The 21519-nt window shown below is 38.0% G+C and overlaps 2 protein-coding genes across 3 annotated transcripts in view; one reads left to right on the top strand and one right to left on the bottom strand.

Annotated features, from left to right (window-relative positions):
• LOC117293369 overlaps positions 1 to 12483 on the bottom strand; it is a 51341-nt gene extending 38858 nt beyond the window's left edge. Inside the window, exons 1-15 of the mRNA XM_033775665.1 lie at positions 12386 to 12483; positions 11160 to 11312; positions 10640 to 10657; positions 9057 to 9162; positions 8486 to 8597; positions 7877 to 8013; positions 7157 to 7388; positions 6349 to 6628; positions 5467 to 5610; positions 4733 to 4914; positions 4205 to 4323; positions 3387 to 3584; positions 2127 to 2318; positions 1485 to 1652; positions 806 to 1018 (exon numbers count right to left, since the gene is read on the bottom strand). Coding sequence (XP_033631556.1) covers positions 806 to 1018; positions 1485 to 1652; positions 2127 to 2318; positions 3387 to 3584; positions 4205 to 4323; positions 4733 to 4914; positions 5467 to 5610; positions 6349 to 6628; positions 7157 to 7388; positions 7877 to 8013; positions 8486 to 8597; positions 9057 to 9162; positions 10640 to 10657; positions 11160 to 11312; positions 12386 to 12396 — 2265 coding nt within the window. The 5' untranslated portion in view covers positions 12397 to 12483. The remainder of the gene's footprint in view (positions 1 to 805; positions 1019 to 1484; positions 1653 to 2126; positions 2319 to 3386; positions 3585 to 4204; positions 4324 to 4732; positions 4915 to 5466; positions 5611 to 6348; positions 6629 to 7156; positions 7389 to 7876; positions 8014 to 8485; positions 8598 to 9056; positions 9163 to 10639; positions 10658 to 11159; positions 11313 to 12385) is intronic.
• A 1947-nt stretch (positions 12484 to 14430) lies between these two features.
• On the top strand, positions 14431 to 19598 carry LOC117293182 (39S ribosomal protein L28, mitochondrial-like). Of its 2 annotated transcripts, none has more exons than XM_033775404.1 (8): positions 14431 to 14581; positions 15407 to 15512; positions 15930 to 16083; positions 16579 to 16720; positions 17430 to 17576; positions 18067 to 18199; positions 18760 to 18805; positions 19395 to 19598. In XM_033775404.1, exons 1-8 carry the CDS (start codon positions 14468 to 14470, stop codon positions 19456 to 19458), a joined length of 906 nt encoding a protein of 301 aa, XP_033631295.1. In that variant the 5' UTR covers positions 14431 to 14467; the 3' UTR covers positions 19459 to 19598. The 2 variants fall into 2 exon arrangements, with proteins under 2 accessions (XP_033631295.1, XP_033631294.1); XM_033775403.1 differs by having other exon boundaries at positions 14436 to 14581; positions 15927 to 16083.
• The last annotated feature ends 1921 nt before the right edge of the window (positions 19599 to 21519 follow it).

Below are 21519 nucleotides of genomic sequence, written 5' to 3'. Positions count from 1 at the left end.
CAAAGCCAATAACAAGAAAGTTGTGTGTAGCACCGATTTCCATCTATTAAATCGATGCGGTACCCGCTGGTAAAATAAAGAATTCGAACTGCCTCTAGCCGCCGGGCAATCTCTGTGGTCTAGTTGGTAAGAGACTGCTCTAGAATTGCAAAGGTTGCGGGTTCAAATCCCTCTCGAGTAATGTGCATGTGATTTTTTTCAAAGAGCTCGGTAAAATACTGAGTATACATTGCTAACACACATTGTTGTACATGGGTAAAACCAAAATTAAACGGCTACAGAAATGTTTAATTTCCAGGAATCTTAAAGGGACAACGTTGCCTTGGATCGGACGAGTTGGTCTATAAAAAGCATTTGTAACTGTTTGTTATAAAATGCATATGGTTGGAAAGATGTTTTAAAGGCAGTGGACACTATTGGTAATTACTCAAAATAATTATTGGCATAAAACCTAACTTGGTTACAAGTAATGAACAGCTGTTGATGGTATAAAACATTGTGAGAAACGGCTCCCTCTGAAGTAATGTAGTTTTCGAGAAAGAAGTAAATTTCCATGAATTTGATTTCGAGACCTCAGATTTAGAACTTGAGGTCTTGAAATCAACCATCTAAACGCACACAACTTCGTGTGACAAGGGTTATTTTTCTTTCATTATTATCTCGCAACTTCGATGACCGATTGAGCTCAAATTTTCACATGTTTGTTATTTTATGCGACTGTTGAGATACACCAAGTGAGAAGACTGGTCTTTGACAATTACCAATAGTGTCTAGTGTCTTTAATTAGAGTGTGTTTTGAACTCACAACTTGCTGCGCTCTTTTCTCCCATGCCTCTAAAGTCTCCATACCAGATGTCCCTTCAGCTTCTCTGAGTATTCTTTGTGCAGCAGCTGACATTAATCGCTGCTGCTGGTCTAAAGCAAACTGTGTAGTCCTCTCAGAGCTGACTTTGCTTTGACTGTGGGAGTTTGTGGCCCTTAAGGTCTTGGTGTAAGACTTTTCTGACAGGCTTTGCTCCTGTAAGAGGGCAAGAAAACAAAGTACAACAATAATAGAACTTTACATGGGCAGGTACTAGTGAAACTAAATAAATGCATATGGGATTTAAGGCATTGCATGGTGCGGTATCAATATATATTTGGTTTGCGCTAACACTACTTGCCAGGTAGATTATGTTCTTTTGAGAACTTGTCTTGCTTTATATTCTGAAAATAACTGTCCTGCTTCTTAACTACTACCTGGGCGGAAGGTAGAAAATCGGTCGGGACTACAACTTTAGCTCTAGTGTTTCAAGGGGACTTCTCTTTATATACTTCACTACTGCAACTAGCTTGCTCTAGTCAGGAGACTGTTCATTACTTCAATCTACTACAGTCAATGCCACAATTTTCTTTTTTGTATTATACAATTGTCCTTTGCCTCGATGCCAGCATTTTATTAAGCCAAACCAAGTACAAGTGACTGTTATTATTTTCTCACTCACTCTTTCTGGTGTGGGTTGGATCCTCGTTGAGCTTACATACTTGCTTGGTGTATGATACATTCGTGTTGTTAGCTGCAGACTACCAGGGATGGGAAGCTGGGCAGGGATAGTACAGAAATGATGGATGCTTGTACGATATTCATCGGCTTGTACCTCATTAACTCTCTCCTAAAAACAAATTCGGGGGAAAACAAAAATTCAGAATGAAATAAATTACAAACAAAACCTAGAGATCTAGAGTTTGTGGACAAACTCACAGTGTTCGACTTTGTCATATGAAACTTCAACTTCTGGTTTTGACAGGATGTAAAAGTCAAATAGGGCCCATTTTGTACAAGAAGTCTAGAATTGCCCAAAAGCTTGACATTGACGCAATGATTATTAATGTACCACGTTTTATTAATAACATACACATTTTTGCATTTGCATACGTATCTTCCGGTTTGGATACATTGATAAGATTTGTAAATCGATGAAGGTGTTAAAATCACATAATTTTAATATTCAAATATACCTAAATGAGATATGAGTTTTTATGTACAAAATTTCAACTTCCGTTTTCAACCGGAAGTAAAGGTTTGTGAGTTCTTTCCACTTTAAAGAATAATTCTTCTTTAAAAATGTTTGTAATAACACACTCACCTCATCTCTTGGCAGCTTCTCTTGAGGAGCCCAACTTGATACAAATGATACAGACGAGCTTTGTACAGTTGGCTTGGCCAGTACATCTCTACTGCCTCCCATTCGAGCATCCTTCCTTGGTATAATCGGCTGCGATTCTCCTTCAACATTCATAATCTCTTCATATGTGACATCTAAGGGAACTTGTAAGTCCTGGAAACATAGGTCATAAGATTCAATTGTAAACATTTAATATCAGGGTGCGTAATTAGCGGTCCCTTGGTCGCTAAATGCTAGTAAAATAAATTTGGTTGACTCGTACAGCAGGCGAGTGAAAAAAGAAAAGTTAAGGGAAACCCCTGAATGTAATATAGACAACTTATTTGCATAGTCGACAGAGACACTTCCTTACACATGTACTTCCTACAAATTGAGAAATGACAAGCCAAAATCACTCATCCAAGAATTGTGTTGCACTGATTAGAAATATATTTATGGTTTGCTGTAACACCATGTGTGTGCCAGGTAGATTTTGTTCTTCAGAGAACTGTCTTGCTTTATATACGACTACCCCGGAGTAGGTTTTCAGATCAAGGAGACTTCTTATAAAAAAATAACTGTTCTGTTTTTCACTCCTACCTGGGCGGAAGGTAGAAAATCGGCCGGGACTACTACTTTAGCTTTTAAGTGGATGGTTATTAACTTTACTGTGTGTTCTTAGATGGTCTCAACGTTTCGACTAGCTAGCTCTAGTCATCAAGAGACTGGTTAGAAATAGAATCAATGTATATTGTTATACCTCTGTACAAATTGTGAAGTTTGAACCAATCACGTGCCGTGCAACAAATATGCATGTATCATGGCTAAAGATGCGCGCTACGCGTAATGCACAGCGTGCCGGGTAACATGAAAAGTGATGTACACCGGTGTACATCACCTTGATCGTTCTCACCGTTGGTCGATTTCCAGCGCTGTATGAAACACGCGCGGGTTCGAGGGAACTGTCAGGAATTGTTTCTTGTTCGTCTGCTAATTAAACAATGAATACTCCGTCGTAAATGTTTAAGATTACAACAGAACTTCGAGAAGAGGAATATCAATGTTACCCAGGTATAACAAAACAATTGTTGCACGCTGTGATTGGGGTCCATTGGTTTTGTACACCCTCGAGGGGAAATGGCACCCTCGGCTTCGCCTCGGGTGCCATTTCCCCCCTCTGGTGTACAAAACGCCATGGACCCCATCACAGCGTGCAACAATTGTATAGTAGCAGCTTCTTACCATCCATGCCTGCTGTAGATCCATCTCTTCCTCCCAAAGTATCTCATCAGCTTCATCTTTGAATTCCACTGAGGGTTTAGTGGTTGCTTCTTTGCTGTCTGAGGCCGTCTGCTCATCCTCCGTTACACCATTGGTAACTTTAGTGTCAGCCGTTGATACTCTGTCCTGGTCAACTTTAGGGAGGGATTCTGTGCTTGCCTTCGAAGAAGATCAAGAACACAAATGTTAAGTAGGATTTTAAACTTTGCATGGTGGAAATACGATAAAGTAAGGTTTGCGGTAACACCATGTAGTGACAATCTCTTCTCCAGAAGACGATACGATCAGAGCATACTGGTCGCAATGTCGAGTTGAAACCAACGGCTCTTCTCAGAACCATCCCAACTCATTTAGAGATTGTCATTACATGGTGTTGCCGCAAACCATACTATAACACGAGTGTTGGTTATTCAAATACCAGTGTTGGACTTCAAGTGTAGTAACACAAATTAAACAGTAAATAACCACAAAGAAAGTGACCGGGTAAATTTTAAATAATTTTGACTGAACAAAGACAAAATAACTACAGTAGAGCCTGTGACCTCCGGATTAATGTCCCGCCGCTCTACAAACCAAGTTCGCCTAGCCCTAATGTTGTGGTCTCCCTATGTTGATAAAATATTTGTATCGCCTTAAGAGGGATTTGACCTCCTGAACAAAGATATTGACAAAAAAGGGAGACCGCCAACAATATTTCTTTCTTCAATCCAAAATTAAAAATTAAACAGAGTAAAAAATAGACTTAGCAGTAGGAAATCAATGATTTTTTAACTGGTTACCTGTTGAAGTTCTGTTGAATCTTCTATTTTTAAAGCTGGGGTGTCATGATCTGACAGCCCTATGGAAACTTGGCTGCTGCTTTCGAATACATGAATAACTGGCATGCTGTCCTTCACATCTGAGAGAAATAAATGATAGCAACAAGAGTTACATCTACTGGCAGGATGCGGATAGAATGACATGTATCTCACACATATATGCAAGACATGCAACTTTCTAATTGCAAAATGGCTGTTCACACTTGTACAGTGTTTTTCAGTTTTCTATGGCACTGTTTTGAAACAAAAAGGAGGAAATCAAATGATCAGCTGAAAAAATTACATGCCTGATGTGTTGAGTTGCATTCTTCTTTGATGATTTGTGGATGAAAAAGGCAATGTCAAAAGTTAAGCAGTTTCAATGAAGAATTTGTTATTTATTTTATAAAGCGTAAAGTGGGTGAAAATCGTAAAAATATATGAAAAAATGACATGTTGGGATGTCATGTGTTACACGGTTTATAGTCAGTGCCGTTGGTAAACTCTTACCTAGTTTACTTTCTTGTTCGGTAACATTAACCCCTCTGTCATCCTCCACTCTCTCCGCCTCCCCGTCCTCCTGGTCCATCCCAACTGCAGACTCCTCTTCTGTTTCTAGTGCTGCTGCAGTACGAGATAGGACTCTCTGCATAATCTGTTGGATCTTGATGTCTGCTTCTGATTTGATGCCACTGTGGGGAAACAGTTCATAACAATGAAAATAATAGTTGTTTTTTATATCGGCCTTTTTACACCGGAAGGGCTTCTAAAAGCCCTCCAACATCATTACCCATTTTTTCGAAACGTTGGGTTGAAACCTATGGCTCTTTTTAGAACCACCCCAACTCAATTAGATATTATCATTGGTGTTACTGCAAACCTTACTATATTGTGTTTCCCCCAGGGAAAGTTTCAAGCTACTCGAAACGTTGAGACCAATTCAAGAACTGACTCTGCGGTAGTGCAGTTAATTACGATCCCATAATTGAAGTAGTAGTCCCAGCCTATTTTCTATACCTTCCGCCCGGGTAGTAGTTACAAAGTAGGACAGTTCTTCTCAGAACTGTCCTGTCTCCCGAACATCCGATAAATCTACTCCGCGGTAGTAGAATAAAGAGAGACAGTTCTCTAAGAACAAACTCTACCTGCCAAGTAGATACACACATGGTGTTACTGCAAACCTTACAATATTGTGTTTCCCCTTTGCAAAGTTTCAAATCCTACTTAAGATGTAGCTTGTTTACCCGGATTCCCTGGCAGCCTTGAGTGATGAGATGATGTCATCTACCGATCTTTCCTTAGGAGACTCTTCTCTCTCTACTTCAATCACCTTCATCTTTGATCCTCTCCTCTCCAAGGATCTATCATGCTTAGATTGCTGCCTCCTCCTAACAAGAGAGTTTAATGTATAATAAGAGGTTGACTAAAACCAAGGAAACATCAGAACATCTAGCACAACACAGTGCAGGGAATTCTGTGTTTACGTCAAGCGTATTTCATGGGTTAGTAGAGAATTTTGGCTTGTGCTGATGTGCGTACTCCAAGTTACTAGGCATTCTACGCTTACAAAGTAAGCACAAAAATTCAGTGCTTGCAAGTAAGCAGAGAGTGGTCATAAGCGCAGATTTCGGCAGTAAGAATAGCCATAAAATTGGGCCCAGTTCATTTCCCAAACAAAATACAGCAGGGAAAGAAATGGGTAAATGTTCAAATTATCATAGTAGAAAATAGTTCACAAATAAAAAAAATAAAAAAATCTGACAGCTATGGATTAATAATAATAACTAATTAAAGATTTGTATAGCGCACATATCTGCCTACAATGGCCCCGAAGGTGCACAAAAAAGAATCACCACAAACAACAAAAAACGCAGTGCACAAATTACAGTTGACCAACAATAATAAAGCAACAAATCAAATGACAAATGTAAATTTCGGATTTAGTAAGAAATCGAAATGACAACAAGTATGCTCATGAGAGTTACTCATTGGATTCCTTTATAAGGTGGGTTTTTGTTTACTGTGGAACAAGTTCAATAGTTTTGATTGATTTAATGTATGAAGTGAGTGCATTCCACAAATGCAGATTCAAAGAAGACTTTTATGATATCAAAAACTTGACGTACTTATAGATTGGTAAGCTATCATGCCCAGCAATGTCTTGAGCTTCTGCCAGGAGCTCACTTGCTGACTTCCGAGAGCTGGCAGATCCTGCAGATCCTAGCCTTGAAGACTTTGCCTTTTTGGATCCCTTGTGAGTGGTAGTCTTGGAACTAGACCTACTCTTGGTGAGATCTTCGCTCTCATCACTCAAGTAGCTAGAGTCTTCTGAGTCTGCATCTTCCCAAGGAGAACTTGCTCCCGACTGTGTCTTCTTAATGCTCTTCTTGCTGCTTTTGATGGGCTCTGTGAGAATGTTGAAAATGGCTTTTAAAGGCACTGGACACCTTTGATAATTGTCAAAGACCAGTATCCTCTATTGGTTTATCCCAGCGTATGCATAAAATAACAAATCTGTGAAAATTTGGACTCAACCGGTCATCGAAGTTGCAAGAGAATGATGAAAAAAATTACCCTTTTTGCACTAATATGTGTGCTTTCAGATGCATAATAAAAGGCTTCAGGACTGAAGTTTTTTTTTTTTTTTAGTGAGAATTTACCTCTTTCTCAAAAACTATATTACTTCAGAGGGAGCCGTTTCTCACAAAGTTTTATACGATCAACATTGCTCGTTACAAAGTAAGTTTTTGTGCTAACAATTATTTTGAGTAATTGCCAATAGTGTCAAGTGCCTTTAAAATCCTTCATAAAAGATTTGACATGAAGTAAAGTAGACAACATCTTTAAAGTTCTATTTGGAAGTTCCTTAGTTTTACCTCCTCAAATGACATGTGAAAACCCTTAACCTAAAGGGAAAACATAAACCGCGTTTACTTTTAATCTTCTTCCTGGGTGTATCAACACTGCTTCTGGATGTTGGCCTAGGGGGTGGTTTGGCTCGTTGTGAGAACATGACAGGTGCAAGGGTTCCTGCTTTGCCGATGATAGCTGGTCTGGGAAGCTTCTCTTGTAGTGCTGCAGCCTCCTGGGTCAGGTCTTCTTGCTGATTGGAATCTAATCTTGTGTTAGCCGAGGTAGGAGGCCCACGGTACGAATCTAAATTAGCCTAATGGGAGAATGAATTAGAGGAAATCAGTACAAGAAGCTCCATAATAATAATAATAATAGTGGCTTCTTATATAGTGCGCATATCCATCACTCATAGACACTCATGGCTTATAATATACAGTATTTCCTGCAAGGTATGTGGGACTATGCTTGTATAACGAGACCTAATACTTTTACATAGCACCATGTAATGGTTAACAAGGTGCTGTGGCGCAATATGCTGCCAACCCCTTCTCTTTTCGGTGTTCCTGATTTGATTGGCAGCATATTGCACCACAGCACCCTATAAACCATTACATGGTGCTATGTAATAGGAATATGTCTTACAATTCAAACATAGTCTTACAAACTTGCAAGAATATACTGTAAGCGATTTAAACGTCACACGTGTGCGCTATAAAAGAAGCCATTATTATTATTGTTATTATTGGTAAGAGGTTCATTATTGGGACATTAAGATACTTCTCCTAGTATTGGTATAATTACCTTTTCAATAGCTTTGATCTCAGATTCTGGTTTGACCATCGCTGGCTTGCCTTGCATCCTGAATTTAAGACTTTCAATGTCTTTGGTGCTGCGTGATGGCAAGACACCCATAGTCTTTGCTTGTGGCTTTTGCATCTCTATAAGTAAGAACCAAATCATTGGAATGCGAATACAGTTTAAGTTTCAGGATGAAGCTGTTAATGACAAAAATACGCATGCCATTTTAGAATCCTCGGCTTCGGCTTTGGATTCAGCTTCAGGCTCTGTTCTCTCGTCTGAGGCCCTAAGCATGTGCGCAAAGCACACGCAATGGGAGACTTTCTGGGACGATAGAGGGCAGCAGACTTACCGGGTAAATCCATTGTTCTCAGAATTATGCGCATGTTCAGAACTACGTAAACAATGGAAATTTACCCGGTATGTCTGCTGCCGCCTAGCTTTGGAAAGTCTCCTATTGTCACAACATTCATAGGGGCCAAGCTAGCCTGAATTGAACCTGGAGCCGAAGCCGTGGTTTAAAAAAGGTCACAGTTTCATGAATATACACCAGTCTACAATGAGTTCATTTCATGGCAATCTTATTATTTGTTAAAGAGGAAGTTAACTTACCTGCAGTGGTAATGGTATTATCCTTGCAATATGGATTTTTCTTTGTTGTGCCACTTGGTGGAGCAGCCCATTCTTTATCTAGGGGGTTGTACAAAGGCAAACTTCCAGGTACCTGTGTGTTATCAAAACATTAAGAGTTGACAATGAAGTGGAATATTAAAGATTTGATTTATGTAAAACAAAACAAACTGTCACTGTGAAGAAGGATGTGTGAGAAGAATATGAAATTTCATCAAAGCAATAAGCCAATTGCGAGTTAAACTTGAATAATGTCTGGTACAATGACTTGCTTAAGTCACAAGTACCCGCTTACATTTGAATTCCTCGGACTATAGCAACCTCCAAATGAGCAAACCCTGGTATCATTATGCCATACACATTCATTCAGAATTGTGTATGGGTGCTCGCTGTTTCTAATGTAACTATGCAAAAGCTTGCCCGAATCATGTGACATAGCAACTGTCTCTATAGTCTGTTGAATTCAAATTTGATTGTTCACCTGTGATCAAGTATGTCATATTACAAGACAATATTCTAACATACAAATGGCTTATTAAGAGTCATTACTCACAGGTTTTTGCACGTGTGATGGTTGGTTGATAAAGTTTTCCTCAAAGTGGGGTTCAGTCTTTCGAACATAGGGCATTCCTTTCTTCCCGAAATCCAAAGCCAATTCTCTGTTTACAAATAAAGAAAGTTAACACTTATTGACTGAAAGATTTAGATGCGAATGAAAAAAAATCAGTAATTCAATCCTCAAAGAATATTCAAACATGTAGGGCCTACAAAGAAAAGAAACTAATACACACTTTGAAAGATTAATAATATTTTTCTATCTAGAGTTTAAATGCAGTGGACACTATTGGTAATTACTCAAAATAATTATTAGCATAAAACCTTTCTTGGTGACGAGTAATGGGGAGAGGTTGATGGTAGAAAACATTGTGAGAAACGGCTCCCTCTGAAGTGCCATAGTTTTTGAAAAAGAAGTAATTTTCCACGAATTTGATTTCGAGACCTCAGGTTTAGAACTTGAGGTCTCGAAATCAACCATCTAAACGACACAACTGCGTGTGACAATGGTGTTTTTTTTTCTTCATTATTATCTCGCAAGTTCGATGACCGATTGAGCGCAAATTTTCACAGGTTTGTTATTTTAGGCATTTGTTGAGAAACACCAACTGTGAAGGGTAGTCTTTGACAATTACCAATAGTGTCAACTGCCTTTAAGGAAAGGTTAAAACAGAAAAAAAATTCAAGAGCAAAATAAGTAGAAAAGACATTTATAATGATTCAATGGACTCAGGAAATAGAATAATTTGTGAAGATGGCAAAGAGATGTATAGATGGTTCATATCCTGAGATGCCTTTTGGCAGTCGTAACAAAAAACTGTTTCGGTTGAGTTTGACATTGGTAAATCATTGACCTAAACAGATTTTGGTTACAACCGCACTCCTGTAGACCTAATAACACAATATTGAGAGTGGAAAGTGCAGCAAACATTTAGTGAGATTGACTGTGTGTGTTTGAAAAAACACATTTAATTTTCTTAGACCACTGGAATATAAAACAAATACGTCACTACGATTTTTTGTTTGCGTGGGTAATTCTTTTCATGACAGAAAAATATGGAAAAGAAGCTTTGATTTTTAACAACAAAAAGGTTTACCAGAATTTGTGGATGAGATTAACATTTTGGGTGAAATGTCTGCAGATGCATTAATTCAATTTTCCACACCTTTTAGCGCTGTCTAAATTAGTCACTTACAGAAGCAGACCTGTATGCTCCTGTATGAATGGGCAAAGGCACCAAGGCATTTCTCCTGGGTAAAGGGCACCCTATGAGGAAATTATAAGTTTCTACTAGATCATTTTAAGGGCACCAAGGCAATAGCCAGGGGGCATGGAGCAATTGCCTTTGTTGCCTTCTTGAAGTTTCAGGCCAGCAGAAGCAATATTTGAGCTACTATGGACTAAATGTAACGTTAACACTTTCGCACGGAGTAAGTTCACAAAAACAATAAATGATCAGTTAGCAATGGTGTGCAAACAATTAAAACACACTCAAAGTCACACAAATCAAACACAATTAATTCACTTTGAAATAGTAGTCACACAAATCAAACAAAAATAATTCTAATGGAAATACGTACACATTCTTGACCTTGTTGCTGTAAATCGAACATGCATACAAAGAAACATCTTAGAAACATGTTACTTAACAAACAATTTGATAATTCAAGTCTGTTAATAAATCAATGAACGATAAATTTGTTTCTTGAACAAGGTGCGCCTTGAACACCAAGCAGGGTGGATATGTGCGCTTTAAAAGTCTTATTATTATTATTAACGGATGATATTGACAAAAAAGGGTGTTATTTCTGTTGTGGCTTCCTTCCTGTCAAGAATTTTGTTTTTTAAACAAAATTTATGTACTAACTTTAATTAAACAACAAAACTAATGTACAACAACAAAGTTAATGTGCTAACTCCACAGAGGTATTTGAGGCAATTTCACATTGAGCTCCTTAGTTCATCATTCAACTGTCCAAATTAATGTAAATCAATCAATTGAAAGATAACATTCAAAAATTCCCTTTGATGAATATATAAAGGTCATAAGCTAGCAGTGTTTGTTATCGGTGTTGGTTTCTTTATAATTAATTTAGTCACCTGATTATCACATGATTCTTTCCTTCTTCTGCCTCTTTTTGTTGCTCCTTGGAAGTTTCAGCTTCTTTTTGCGATCTCTTTTTGATGTTCTCAATCTCCTTTTGCACTCGAAGAAGTTCCGCTCTTCGGAAACCAGTCCGAAATGCACCACGACTGTCAGAAAAAGATTTGAGTCTCAAAATAAGGAATCGACTAAAAATTCTCTGCACAAAATGTACAACTATATAGTTGAAAAGTGACAACATCGATTGCTTTAGGATTTTTACAAAAACTGCAGATGAAGGGTATCAACTTTTATATTGTACATTGTACCAGTGCAATTCAACCCATCGGTTGTCATACTGTACATTACTTTTTAATGTTGTTTTTTATATGAAATAAACCAATAAATACAGCAGCACTTTATTATACACATAATGAATGTTTATGAGTGCAATGGTGCGAATATGTTCATGAGTTGAAAGATGGAATGTTCTATTCAACGAGGCGAAGCCGAGTTGAATGGAACATTCCAGCTTTCAACGAATGAACATTTCGCACCATTGCACGAATGAAAAACATTCATTATTTGTTTTATATAACATCCAAGTAGATCTTTGTCATTTTGATTAAAAGATACAACTTTCAAAACAAACAAAACGTAGGCCTACAATTTTTAATTGTAGAAGCCGAATGTTAAGTAATTTTACTACCTTGCAGTAACACTGCTGCGTTACCAAAGACACGCGCACGCAGTGATACGTGTTTACTCAGCTTTTTCGTTCCATCCGAAAAGTACTATTGCATGCTGGCAGCGTGCAATGGTACTTTTCGGATGGAACGAAAAAGCACGGTGAGTGACTCAGCGTGCAATGGCACTTTTATTTGCCATCACGTGACGGACAATCCTCCAATCAAATGGCAAGGATCTGCTCGGGTGTTATATAAAACCTTTTAACCAGAGGTTAGACAGGCCTCGAAATAACACACAGCACCCACAGCAATTGCCGTGGTGCCCTGTGCTTTTGATGTGGTGCCCTTTGCAAAGTTCCAATGCAAAATTAAATTTTCTTCATAGAGGTGCCCCTTTCTAGAGTGAAGTTTAAGGTCTGGTTAGAGACTTGATATTTGTTCCCCCACTTTTAATGTGGACTCTATCTATGGATCACAAAACTGAAATTTACCTTGTAGGCCCTCTCCTTTAAACTTTCTGAATACAACACAAGGACAAATAAATTTGTACTTACTCCTCAGCCATTGTTAGTCTATCACAGTCTGCAGATGTTACTATGGCTATCTAACCATCAATCACTGATTGAGCCTTCATCACGGCTTGAATGTGTAAAGAAATCTCTTCAGTTTTTGTGGAGGTCAGAGGTCATTCTCCTATCTGGTCTGAATAAAATATATTTAAGTGAAAAATTAAGCCCTACTGTTTTTTAACATTGAAGTAACAAATATAATCAATGCTGTCGACAAAAATGATCTTAACTGCCAGTGATAACTTTTTACCCCATCACCTGTTGGGTTTCTACCAGGCTAATTAACTAAACCACCATCTTCCACCCAGCACAGCCTGTGGTGAAGCCATTAATTTATAAAACTAAGTTTATAACACTAAGATGCTGTTTTTTCCATAGATAATTGTATTATAAAATAATTATAAAATAATATGAATAATAAATTTGCAATTTTTTTTTGAAAGGGTGTATGTACTTTTTGTAGGACCAAAAACACAATGTCCACAGATTTACACTGAACTTACACAGTTTGAAGATAATGATAGTAAAAAGCTTCCCTGAAAATATTACGTGCTGAGGTGCTGTAGTTTTTGGGAAATAAGTAAAACAATGTCATGAAAATTGTTTTAAGCATGTACAAACGTATTTTCATGACATTGTTTTACTCATTTCTCAAAAACTACAGCACCTCGGTAAGTAATATTTTCAGGGAAGCTTTCCACTATCATTATCTTCAAACCCTGTAAGTTTAATGTAAATCTATGGACATTTTGAAAAAACACCCAAATCCTTTTTTTAATTTAACCCCCGCGTGCAGGTTACAATAAAATCGTAATTTCTGGAAATTTGGGTAGTATTTTGTACCCACTCTGTTGTCATATCAAAATCACATGATCTTGTAATTTAAGAATGGAAGTATGGCAGACGACATTAAGCATAAAATTTTCAGGGGTTTTTAAGTGTTTTTATCAACCACTTTAGCTAGGCATATTTTGTGTTTAGTCTAAGTAAAAGGTAAGATTTTATACTAAAATTATAGATTATTTAAAATACCTACCGGAAAGGCTTCAATTTTGATTTGTCCCATCTTTGCAAATGCAAGAGATTGAAGAATATGTTTTATAAGTTTTCATGAAATAAACAAATTAAGTCACTGTGTATTGTAGACAAAAAGTTTCGCGACGGGAAAGGTGCCTGCGTGGATATTTGTAACATGTGTCCATAAATCACTTCGTAAGCAAGGTACGAAGTGTCCAGGCAGGGGAGTGTCCAGGCAGGGCAGGGGTACGATTCTTACGAAGTGTCCAGGGTAAAAAAGTGTCCAGGGGTACGAAGTATGGCAAAGGTATAAAGTGTCCTGACACCATGTTTACTGGGGCAATACCTAGACATTATTCACTCACACAGCTAGCCCAGAATCATTAATGTGTTCTTCTTGCCCTGCCCCTTTTTGTTTGAGTAAGCACAGCAGAATCATTGTATCGATAGGCAACTTCACAAGCACAGCATGCACAGGGCACAGTCATGACAGTCTAGTTTTTTACCCAGCTTTGAATTATGTGCTTAGATGGCAGCTAGCTGTAGTGTGTGTATGTATGCATACTGTGTCATTTATATTATTTTAAATTAGTGCCCAACTTACTTTTGTAGGCCTTTTTATAGCGCTTATCTTCGGGCAGACGATAGCGTGTATGCGGTTGTTGTTGACAAGTGTCGTCGGGAAACGATCCTCGAGCCAAAATGAGTTGAACGTTTTGATTGGCCAATTGGAAATGTATTGAGTTCGAGTTCGGAAGGAATTGGGTTTTTTGTTTAAAATACTATATATGTCCATAAATACAAATATATACAGATTTTTAATATTTAAGTATTTTTAGTGCGGTTATGTGTATGTCATAAATAAAAGTACGTACGCTATGGTAAAAAATTAGCAAACTGTGCACCAATGGCGTTGGATCTTAGGGAGGAAAAGATAAAGAGGTACTTTCCTATATGGGATGCACCAAGAGGAGGTCCACTTAAACGAGTGGCAGTGACGTACCTCCTGTCACTCCATCTTTTCTACAGTCTGAATTCATTTAATCCAAAATGGCGGCGCGCTCAGTTTCGGCGAACATATCAAACAAACTTAATATTATCGCTCATAATCTAAAAAGGGCACCGAAACCAGACAAAATAATATTCGACAGAAGAAAGAGACCAGTAAGTTGTTGATCGTTTTACTTTCGACATGATTTACTCGATTAATCATAACTTTCAGTTCCTTATCTGATTTCATGATTTCTAGAAAAACACACAGGTGATACCATTTTCCGTGTATTTCCGACAGGTGATAGAATTTTGTTGTTATCTCTCATTCTTAATCATTCATTGAGATAAGATATTGTTATTTTGTTAACTTTACTAAAATCATTTGGATAATAAACTTGCTCGTTGACATTATTGAAATGTTGATCAAGTTAATAAATGGGTTTGGGACTGGGATCTTAAAGCTTTGTTTGTGAATTGTGTTGTTGATTTGGAGATTCAATCAAATGAGCTACAGTAAGTGAAAACAAATCTTGACATGCTCACATGAAAACATGGGTTTTTATTAAAAAATTATTTCACTTCTTGAAAATTGAAGAATGGTTCTTGGGTGTATGTAGAGCCAGTGCCAAGAAGCAGAGGGAGCCCCACTATTTATGGGGCTAGTGTTAACAACTGTGAGTGAGTGCGACAGCTCTGTTATCTCACAAGAAAAACTTGTAATATCTCTCTCATAAAATAAGTTATTTATGTTTGGGTGGCCTCTCACCAATGTGACCCTGGTTCGATACCTGGCTAAGCAAAGGTTCTCTGCAGTGCCACCGAGATTTTTCTCCATCCTGAAAAATCAAACACTTGGTCTCTTATATGGGTCTATGTGGCTGGCTGCCAAGGGCACCCTTGCATGCCTGCTTCTCAAACACAAAGCCGCTTTCGCGGAGGGTGATTAGTCTCCCAAATTATTGTATTATTAATAAATTGTTATAATTTTTTTCCCAGGGATTTTACAGTGAAGGTATAGCATCCAGACTACCAGCAGCATATTTCAAGTGGAGGGCAAAGCCAGGGGTACAACCACCGGCTATTTATTCAACTGACCCAAATGGTAAAGAATAACGGTAGTTGTATGTAATGTACTGACAGTAATCATAAGAAACACTATGTGTATAATTAACATAACATGGGTGACAGGCAATAGACCCCTTTGATGCAGTCCAAGTATTCTCAAGATTGTCAAAACTGGGTGGAGGGCATTCTTAATCTCGAATTCAAGCATCTGGAAGCACACAACTTTGTTTTTTCCTCCATCATTATCTCGCAACTTCGGAGACCAATTGAGTTCAAATTTTCACAGGTTTGTTTTTTTTGTGCATATGTTGAGATACACCAAGTGAGAAGACTGGTCTATGACAATACCGAAGGTGTCCAGTGTCTTTAAACAAATGAAACAAATTATAGTTGGTGTAATTTCTGCATGATTTGTATTTTACTTGTAATCATTATGTTATTCCAACTATAGCAGGTGACTGGATGAAACACCCAGAGACTGGAGAAAGGATCCGCACTAAAAAGAGTCAAATCAAAGTGACGTATCTGAGGGAAAGCCAGCTTGGTCTCTGGAGTGGTGAAGGAATCATTGAAGGATACAGGAAGACACATAAAACATCAGGAATCAGGTAGTTCTCAGATTTAATAATAATACAATATCAAAGTCTTATAAAGCACAGTATCTAACAAGGTACTCAAGGCACTTTTTTTTCTTTCAGAAGGATAGGTTATTGAAGTGATGAATTCTGAGACCAAATTATGTAGCACCTTATAAGGTTTTACAAGGTGCTACTGTGTATTCAGCAGCTACTGCCAGTAACACTGGGGCGAACCACTTCTCTTTATAGCGAAAAGTGTTATTGGGATCTTTTGCAATATGCATTACACAACCCATGGGACCAACGGCTTAACGTCCCATCAGAAGGACGAAGCAGCAATTTGTTAGTGTCTTGCTTAATGACACAAGTGTCACGACTCTCGAGCCCACACTCTGCTGATCAGAAACACCAGAGCTTGAGTCCAGTGATCTTAACCTCTTGGACACTACACGCCAAAAAAGTATACCAAGTGGAATCTTGATTCATTATTACAATTGTGTTGAATTCATATTTTTTCATTTGTAGGTTAAAAAAAGTCTGGAAGCCATTTTTGCAAAAGAAAGAATTTTATAGTGAAATTCTTGACAAGACCTTCACCATTACAGTCTCCTTGAGAACGCTTGATCTGATTGATGAGGCATATGGATTTGACTTCTACATTCTTAAGGTAAGCTGAATATATTTGTAGTTCAACTATTCTTTATGAGTGAACAATATTTAGACTTGCAATATTTTTATGTGGCTGGCTGCCAAGGGCACCCTTGCATGCCTGCTTCTCAAACACTTTGTAGCTGATTCCTTCGCAATTCAGCTCTAAGCTGCGAATAAGGATGATTCACCTCCTAAATTCTTATATATAAGAATTTATCACTGCATTTGAGTATCTAAATTTGATTCTCTCCTTGGGCACATGTAAGAAATGATGTAATAGATGGAAATTTGCATTGATGAGAAAGAATATTAATTTTGGTTTCACCCATATACGTGAATGTGTGTGAGCACTGTATACTCGGTACTTTTCCAAGCTCTGTGAAAAAAATCCACAGGCATATTACTCGGATGGGATTCAAACCCAGGACCTTTGCAATGGACCGTTCTGGCTTTCCACTTAGCTCCGCCCACCGCGCCCGTGAGCAAGACACGTGTAGGAACACTCCCAATGACATTCTGCACGATTCTGCAGCGCGTGCCAAATATACGCGCACGCATGTCGGAGTTTGTCTGACCACAATCATTGCTGTGATTGGTCAAATGGGTGAACGCGCACAGTTTGATTGATAGGCCGGATCGGTCCATTATACATAGAGCAGTGTCTTACCAACGATCGTAAGAAATTATGGTTTCGAAATTAAAAATATGTTGTGGTTGTTACACAGACTCCCCCAGAGGTATTGAATTCTATGATGGGCATGGCGTTAAAGAGAAACTTACTACTGAGACTTGCACAGAAAGATAAAGTGTACCCCGATGATCCTGACAAAAGGGACAAGATCTACAGACGCTATGGCCAGTATGTAATACCAGTAAGTAGCTAACATTCACATTAAGTAGGATTTGAAACTTGGCATAGTGAAAATACGATATGGAAAGGTTTGCGGTAACACCATGTTAATCTGCAGACGATCAGAGCATACTGATCGAAATGTTTAGTTGAAACCATTGGTTCTTTTCAGAACCACCCCAACTCAATCCACCATATACATAAACTGACAAACCTGTTTAAGTTTGAGATTGATCAGCCATCTGGGTCACGTGAAACTAGTAAAAAACTGTTTACACATTTAGCAAGACATCGATGCAAACACAAAAATGAATAAAATGCTCACTGAGGGATAAACTCTAAACGCGAAACATAGATAATTATTTCTCATCAATCATACCATTTCAGACAAATATATTTCAAGGTATGTTTTCTATTATTGTCATCATTAGACTGTGTAAGTTTTATGTAAATCTGTGTTCTTCACAGTTGTTGATGCTTACCATTACCAATTCTGTAACGTTCCTTTATAGAAAGAAGAAGCTGAATGGGTGGGGTTGACAAGATCTCAGGCTATCGCTAAGCAACGACTGATTGAGGAGCAGCAGAACCCTGACAGACCACTTCAAGAAGTGTACACCGAGCAACTTATTGCAGAATTGAGAGGTACAGTATATAAATTACATGGTAAAGAGGAGAAACTTAATTGATGGAAAAGGATTAAAGAATGACTGATTTGTCATTGTTCTTAAGTTTAAATCCTTGAGAGGCAAATAAGACGCGTCTTAAGATTGAACTGTATAATAATAATAAGTTCTTATACAGCCGATTTCACATTAACCGTCTCAATGCGCTTCTTTACATTATCGCCCTGGTCATTGGGCCAGTAACATTCCTTTAATCTTTCCAAACTCCCTGGGGGAGTATACAACCTTATGGCAACCGTAGCGATCAAAATGCTTTTTCATCCACACTATCAACCCCTACCCTCGGAAATACCCATTATTAACATATAAATAGAAAACTTGTGGGTTCATTCATGTATTTAATCTCTTTTGATTGAGTGTTTGCTCTAAAAAAAAGACGGTTTGGTCTCAATGTTTCGAACAGTACTGTACACTCTGCTGTCTTACAAGACGTGTCTTTTAAGATGCAGGAAGTTACGATAATCTTATACATGTGCTTTTCATGATTTAAATGTACATCAAATATCTATTGCTTTGTAGATAAAGAAGTGAAAGGTGCTACCCTTGATGATGACTTGGATAACAAGTAAGTGCAGTCTTAAAGACACTGGCCACTATTGGTAAATGTCAAAGACCAGTCTTCTCACTTGGTGTATCTCAACATATACATAAAATAACAAGCCTGTGAAAATTTAAGCTCAATCGGTCATCGAAGTTGCGAGATAATAATGAAAGAAAAAACACCCTTGTCACACGAAGTTGAGTGCTCTCAGAGGATTGATTTGGAGACCTCAAATTCTAAATCTGAGGTCTCGAAATCAAATTTGTGGAAAAATACTTCTTTCTCGAAAACTACGTTACTTCAGAGGGAGCCGTTTCTCACAATGTTTTATACTATCAGCAGCAGCTCCCCATTAATAAGTATGGTTTTATGCTATTAATTATTTTGAGTAATTACCAATAGTGTCCACTGCCTTTAAAAACAATCATATCATACCATTGCTGTTTTTGTTCAGACTGTTATTGTGCAAAAGTTAAAAGTGTGTTTACCAAATAATAACGTTGCAACCAATTATTTTTTCATTGTGTAAAATTTAATATGCATCATCGCAAGATAATAATATATCCTTTTAAATTGTCTATTTAGTTTTCTGAATTAATATTTTGTTTTGCAGGTCCAGACCTCTTCTGAGTCGACTGTTTGGTTCGAAGGGAAAAGAGGAAGAGTCTACCACATAACAACGAGTTGATTTGAACCATGACCTTGTGAGAGGTGTCTGATGTCAAACATATGGAAGCTTTGCAGGCCTGATACTTCACAGAGGCAACAAAGGCCATTGCCTCCATGCCCCCTGGTGATTGTCTTGGTGCCCTTGAAATACTTCTGAACAAATTTACAATTTCCTCATAGGGTGCCCTTTACCAAGGAGAAAATGCCTTAGTGCCCTTGCCCTTTCAAAAACGCAAGTAGGCCTGCTTTGGACACAAACACTTTACTGTTCTTTTATTTGGTACAAGTGGGCTTGATCAGAAAACACCCATTTCAGGCAGGGGCACCAGAGTTGCGCCGAACCAAATAGATTACATGTAGGAGCGACTCTAGGTGGACCCATATAAATTTTGGTTTCAGACAGGCGACTTATTTACATTGGCTCTGCTCATGACGAGATCGACGTATGAAACCAAGGTGCTCCAGAGTCGTTCTGAATGACTGCAACAGTCGATTTTTTTACTTCTAGTGTGTCCATTCGCTCTTAACTGTTTCAGACGTCAAACTTTTCAAGTACTTAATTCAGAACTTGGTTTCGGCGGGGCTCTCGAGCGCCTGTCTGAAAAGGGTGTTATTCACATTGAATGCTGTTATAAAAATATAAAAATGAATCAGTGGTGCAATAGCATCCCTAGGGAGCTCAAACCCTCCTTGTACAAAGTGGTGTATGCTGTTGACTTGTCTTGGTGTTAGCAGCAGTATGTAGCACACAATTTAACCCACCCGCCAAGCCAACCACGACAATCTTTTATTAAGCTTCCCTAAATACTTCAGCAGCCACTAAATGGGTGTATGAACAGTCGTATATTTCATGATAATTTAAAAACAATTGGAGTTTGTGTTTGGGAAAAAGAAAAAAAAAACAATGAAAAGAGAGATTACCTTTGCACATGATGTGATTTAAGAACCTCCACATTATTATTTCTTGAAAGCATGCATAATATTCTTCCTTCTTTAGTTTGCTTCCCGATTGTTTTGTCCTTGGGAAAAATCAGAACAATTCACAATGATAAGGCTGTAAAGTCTATTAGAGCCTACACAACAAGTACATGAAGGTCAGGCCTGGTACTTGATCCAATGTTCCTATGTTTTTCCATGAACCAAATATCATGCCTTTAAAGCCATTGGACACTTTCTGAACAGAACAAAAATTTAAAGTTCACAGATTTACAAATAACTTACAGGGTTTACAGAAGGTAATGGTGAAAGACTTCCCTTGAAATATTATTCCATGAAACGCTTTACTTTTTGAGAAAACATTAGAACAATTATCAATTCTCGATATCGAGAATTACAGATTTATTTTAAACACACGTCATGACACGGCGAAACGTGTGGATACAAGGGTGGGTTTTCCCGTTATTTTCTCCCAACTCCGATGACCGATTGAGCCTAAATTTTCACAGGTTTGTTATTTTATATATAAGTTGTGATACACGAAGTGTGGGCCTTTGGACAATATTGTTTACCGAAAGGGTCCAATGTCTTTAAAGCATTGTGTGATTTTATGCCACAAAATTTAGTAACATTGTATAATTCATGTAAAACTATTCAAATAAAAATATTATATGAAAACATATTGTAGCAGTTTGTCCCCCTAATTTGTGTTGTTTTTGTCTAACTTTATTTTTACCAAGCCACTTCGGAATGTCAGCGGCGCATGTCTGTTACTGCTGACAACGGATTATGTCTATCTCCCGTAACCTTTTGACAATCGGGTATTGTCAAAAGGTTATGGGAGATAGACAAAATCCGTTGTCAGCAGTAACAGACGTGCGCCGCTGTCACTCTGAAGTGGCTTATACTGTTCTCTAAAACTTGAAATCTTGAGATCCATTCAGCTGATTTCCTATTATGAAAAGGATGTTTTTAACTAACTAACCTCTACATGGCTCAAATTTGTGGGGGGTGGGGGCTTGTTACCTTTACTGGATCCAAAGATTTGTTAAAAAACCAGAATCAAAAGGAGTAAACAAAGCCACTGTGTTGAATAAGCATTGAATAAGCATTGTTTCAAACAAAGGGGTGGC

This window comes from Asterias rubens, chromosome 8, assembly GCF_902459465.1.
Source record: "Asterias rubens chromosome 8, eAstRub1.3, whole genome shotgun sequence".
NCBI classification, from domain to species: Eukaryota; Metazoa; Echinodermata; class Asteroidea; order Forcipulatida; family Asteriidae; genus Asterias; species Asterias rubens.
Note: the sequence above shows the minus strand (reverse complement) of the source record. Positions and strands in the feature narration are given on the sequence as shown.

Excerpts from the sequence above, each read along its gene's own strand:
- LOC117293182 (XM_033775403.1), top strand. The coding sequence starts at position 14,468 with ATGGCGGCGCGCTCAGTTTCGGCGAACATATCAAACAAACTTAATATT. Across the intron at positions 14,582-15,406 it reads TCGACAGAAGAAAGAGACCA|GGATTTTACAGTGAAGGTAT; the intron begins GTAAGTTGTTGA and ends TTTTTTTCCCAG. Across the intron at positions 17,577-18,066 it reads ATGGCCAGTATGTAATACCA|AAAGAAGAAGCTGAATGGGT; the intron begins GTAAGTAGCTAA and ends GTTCCTTTATAG.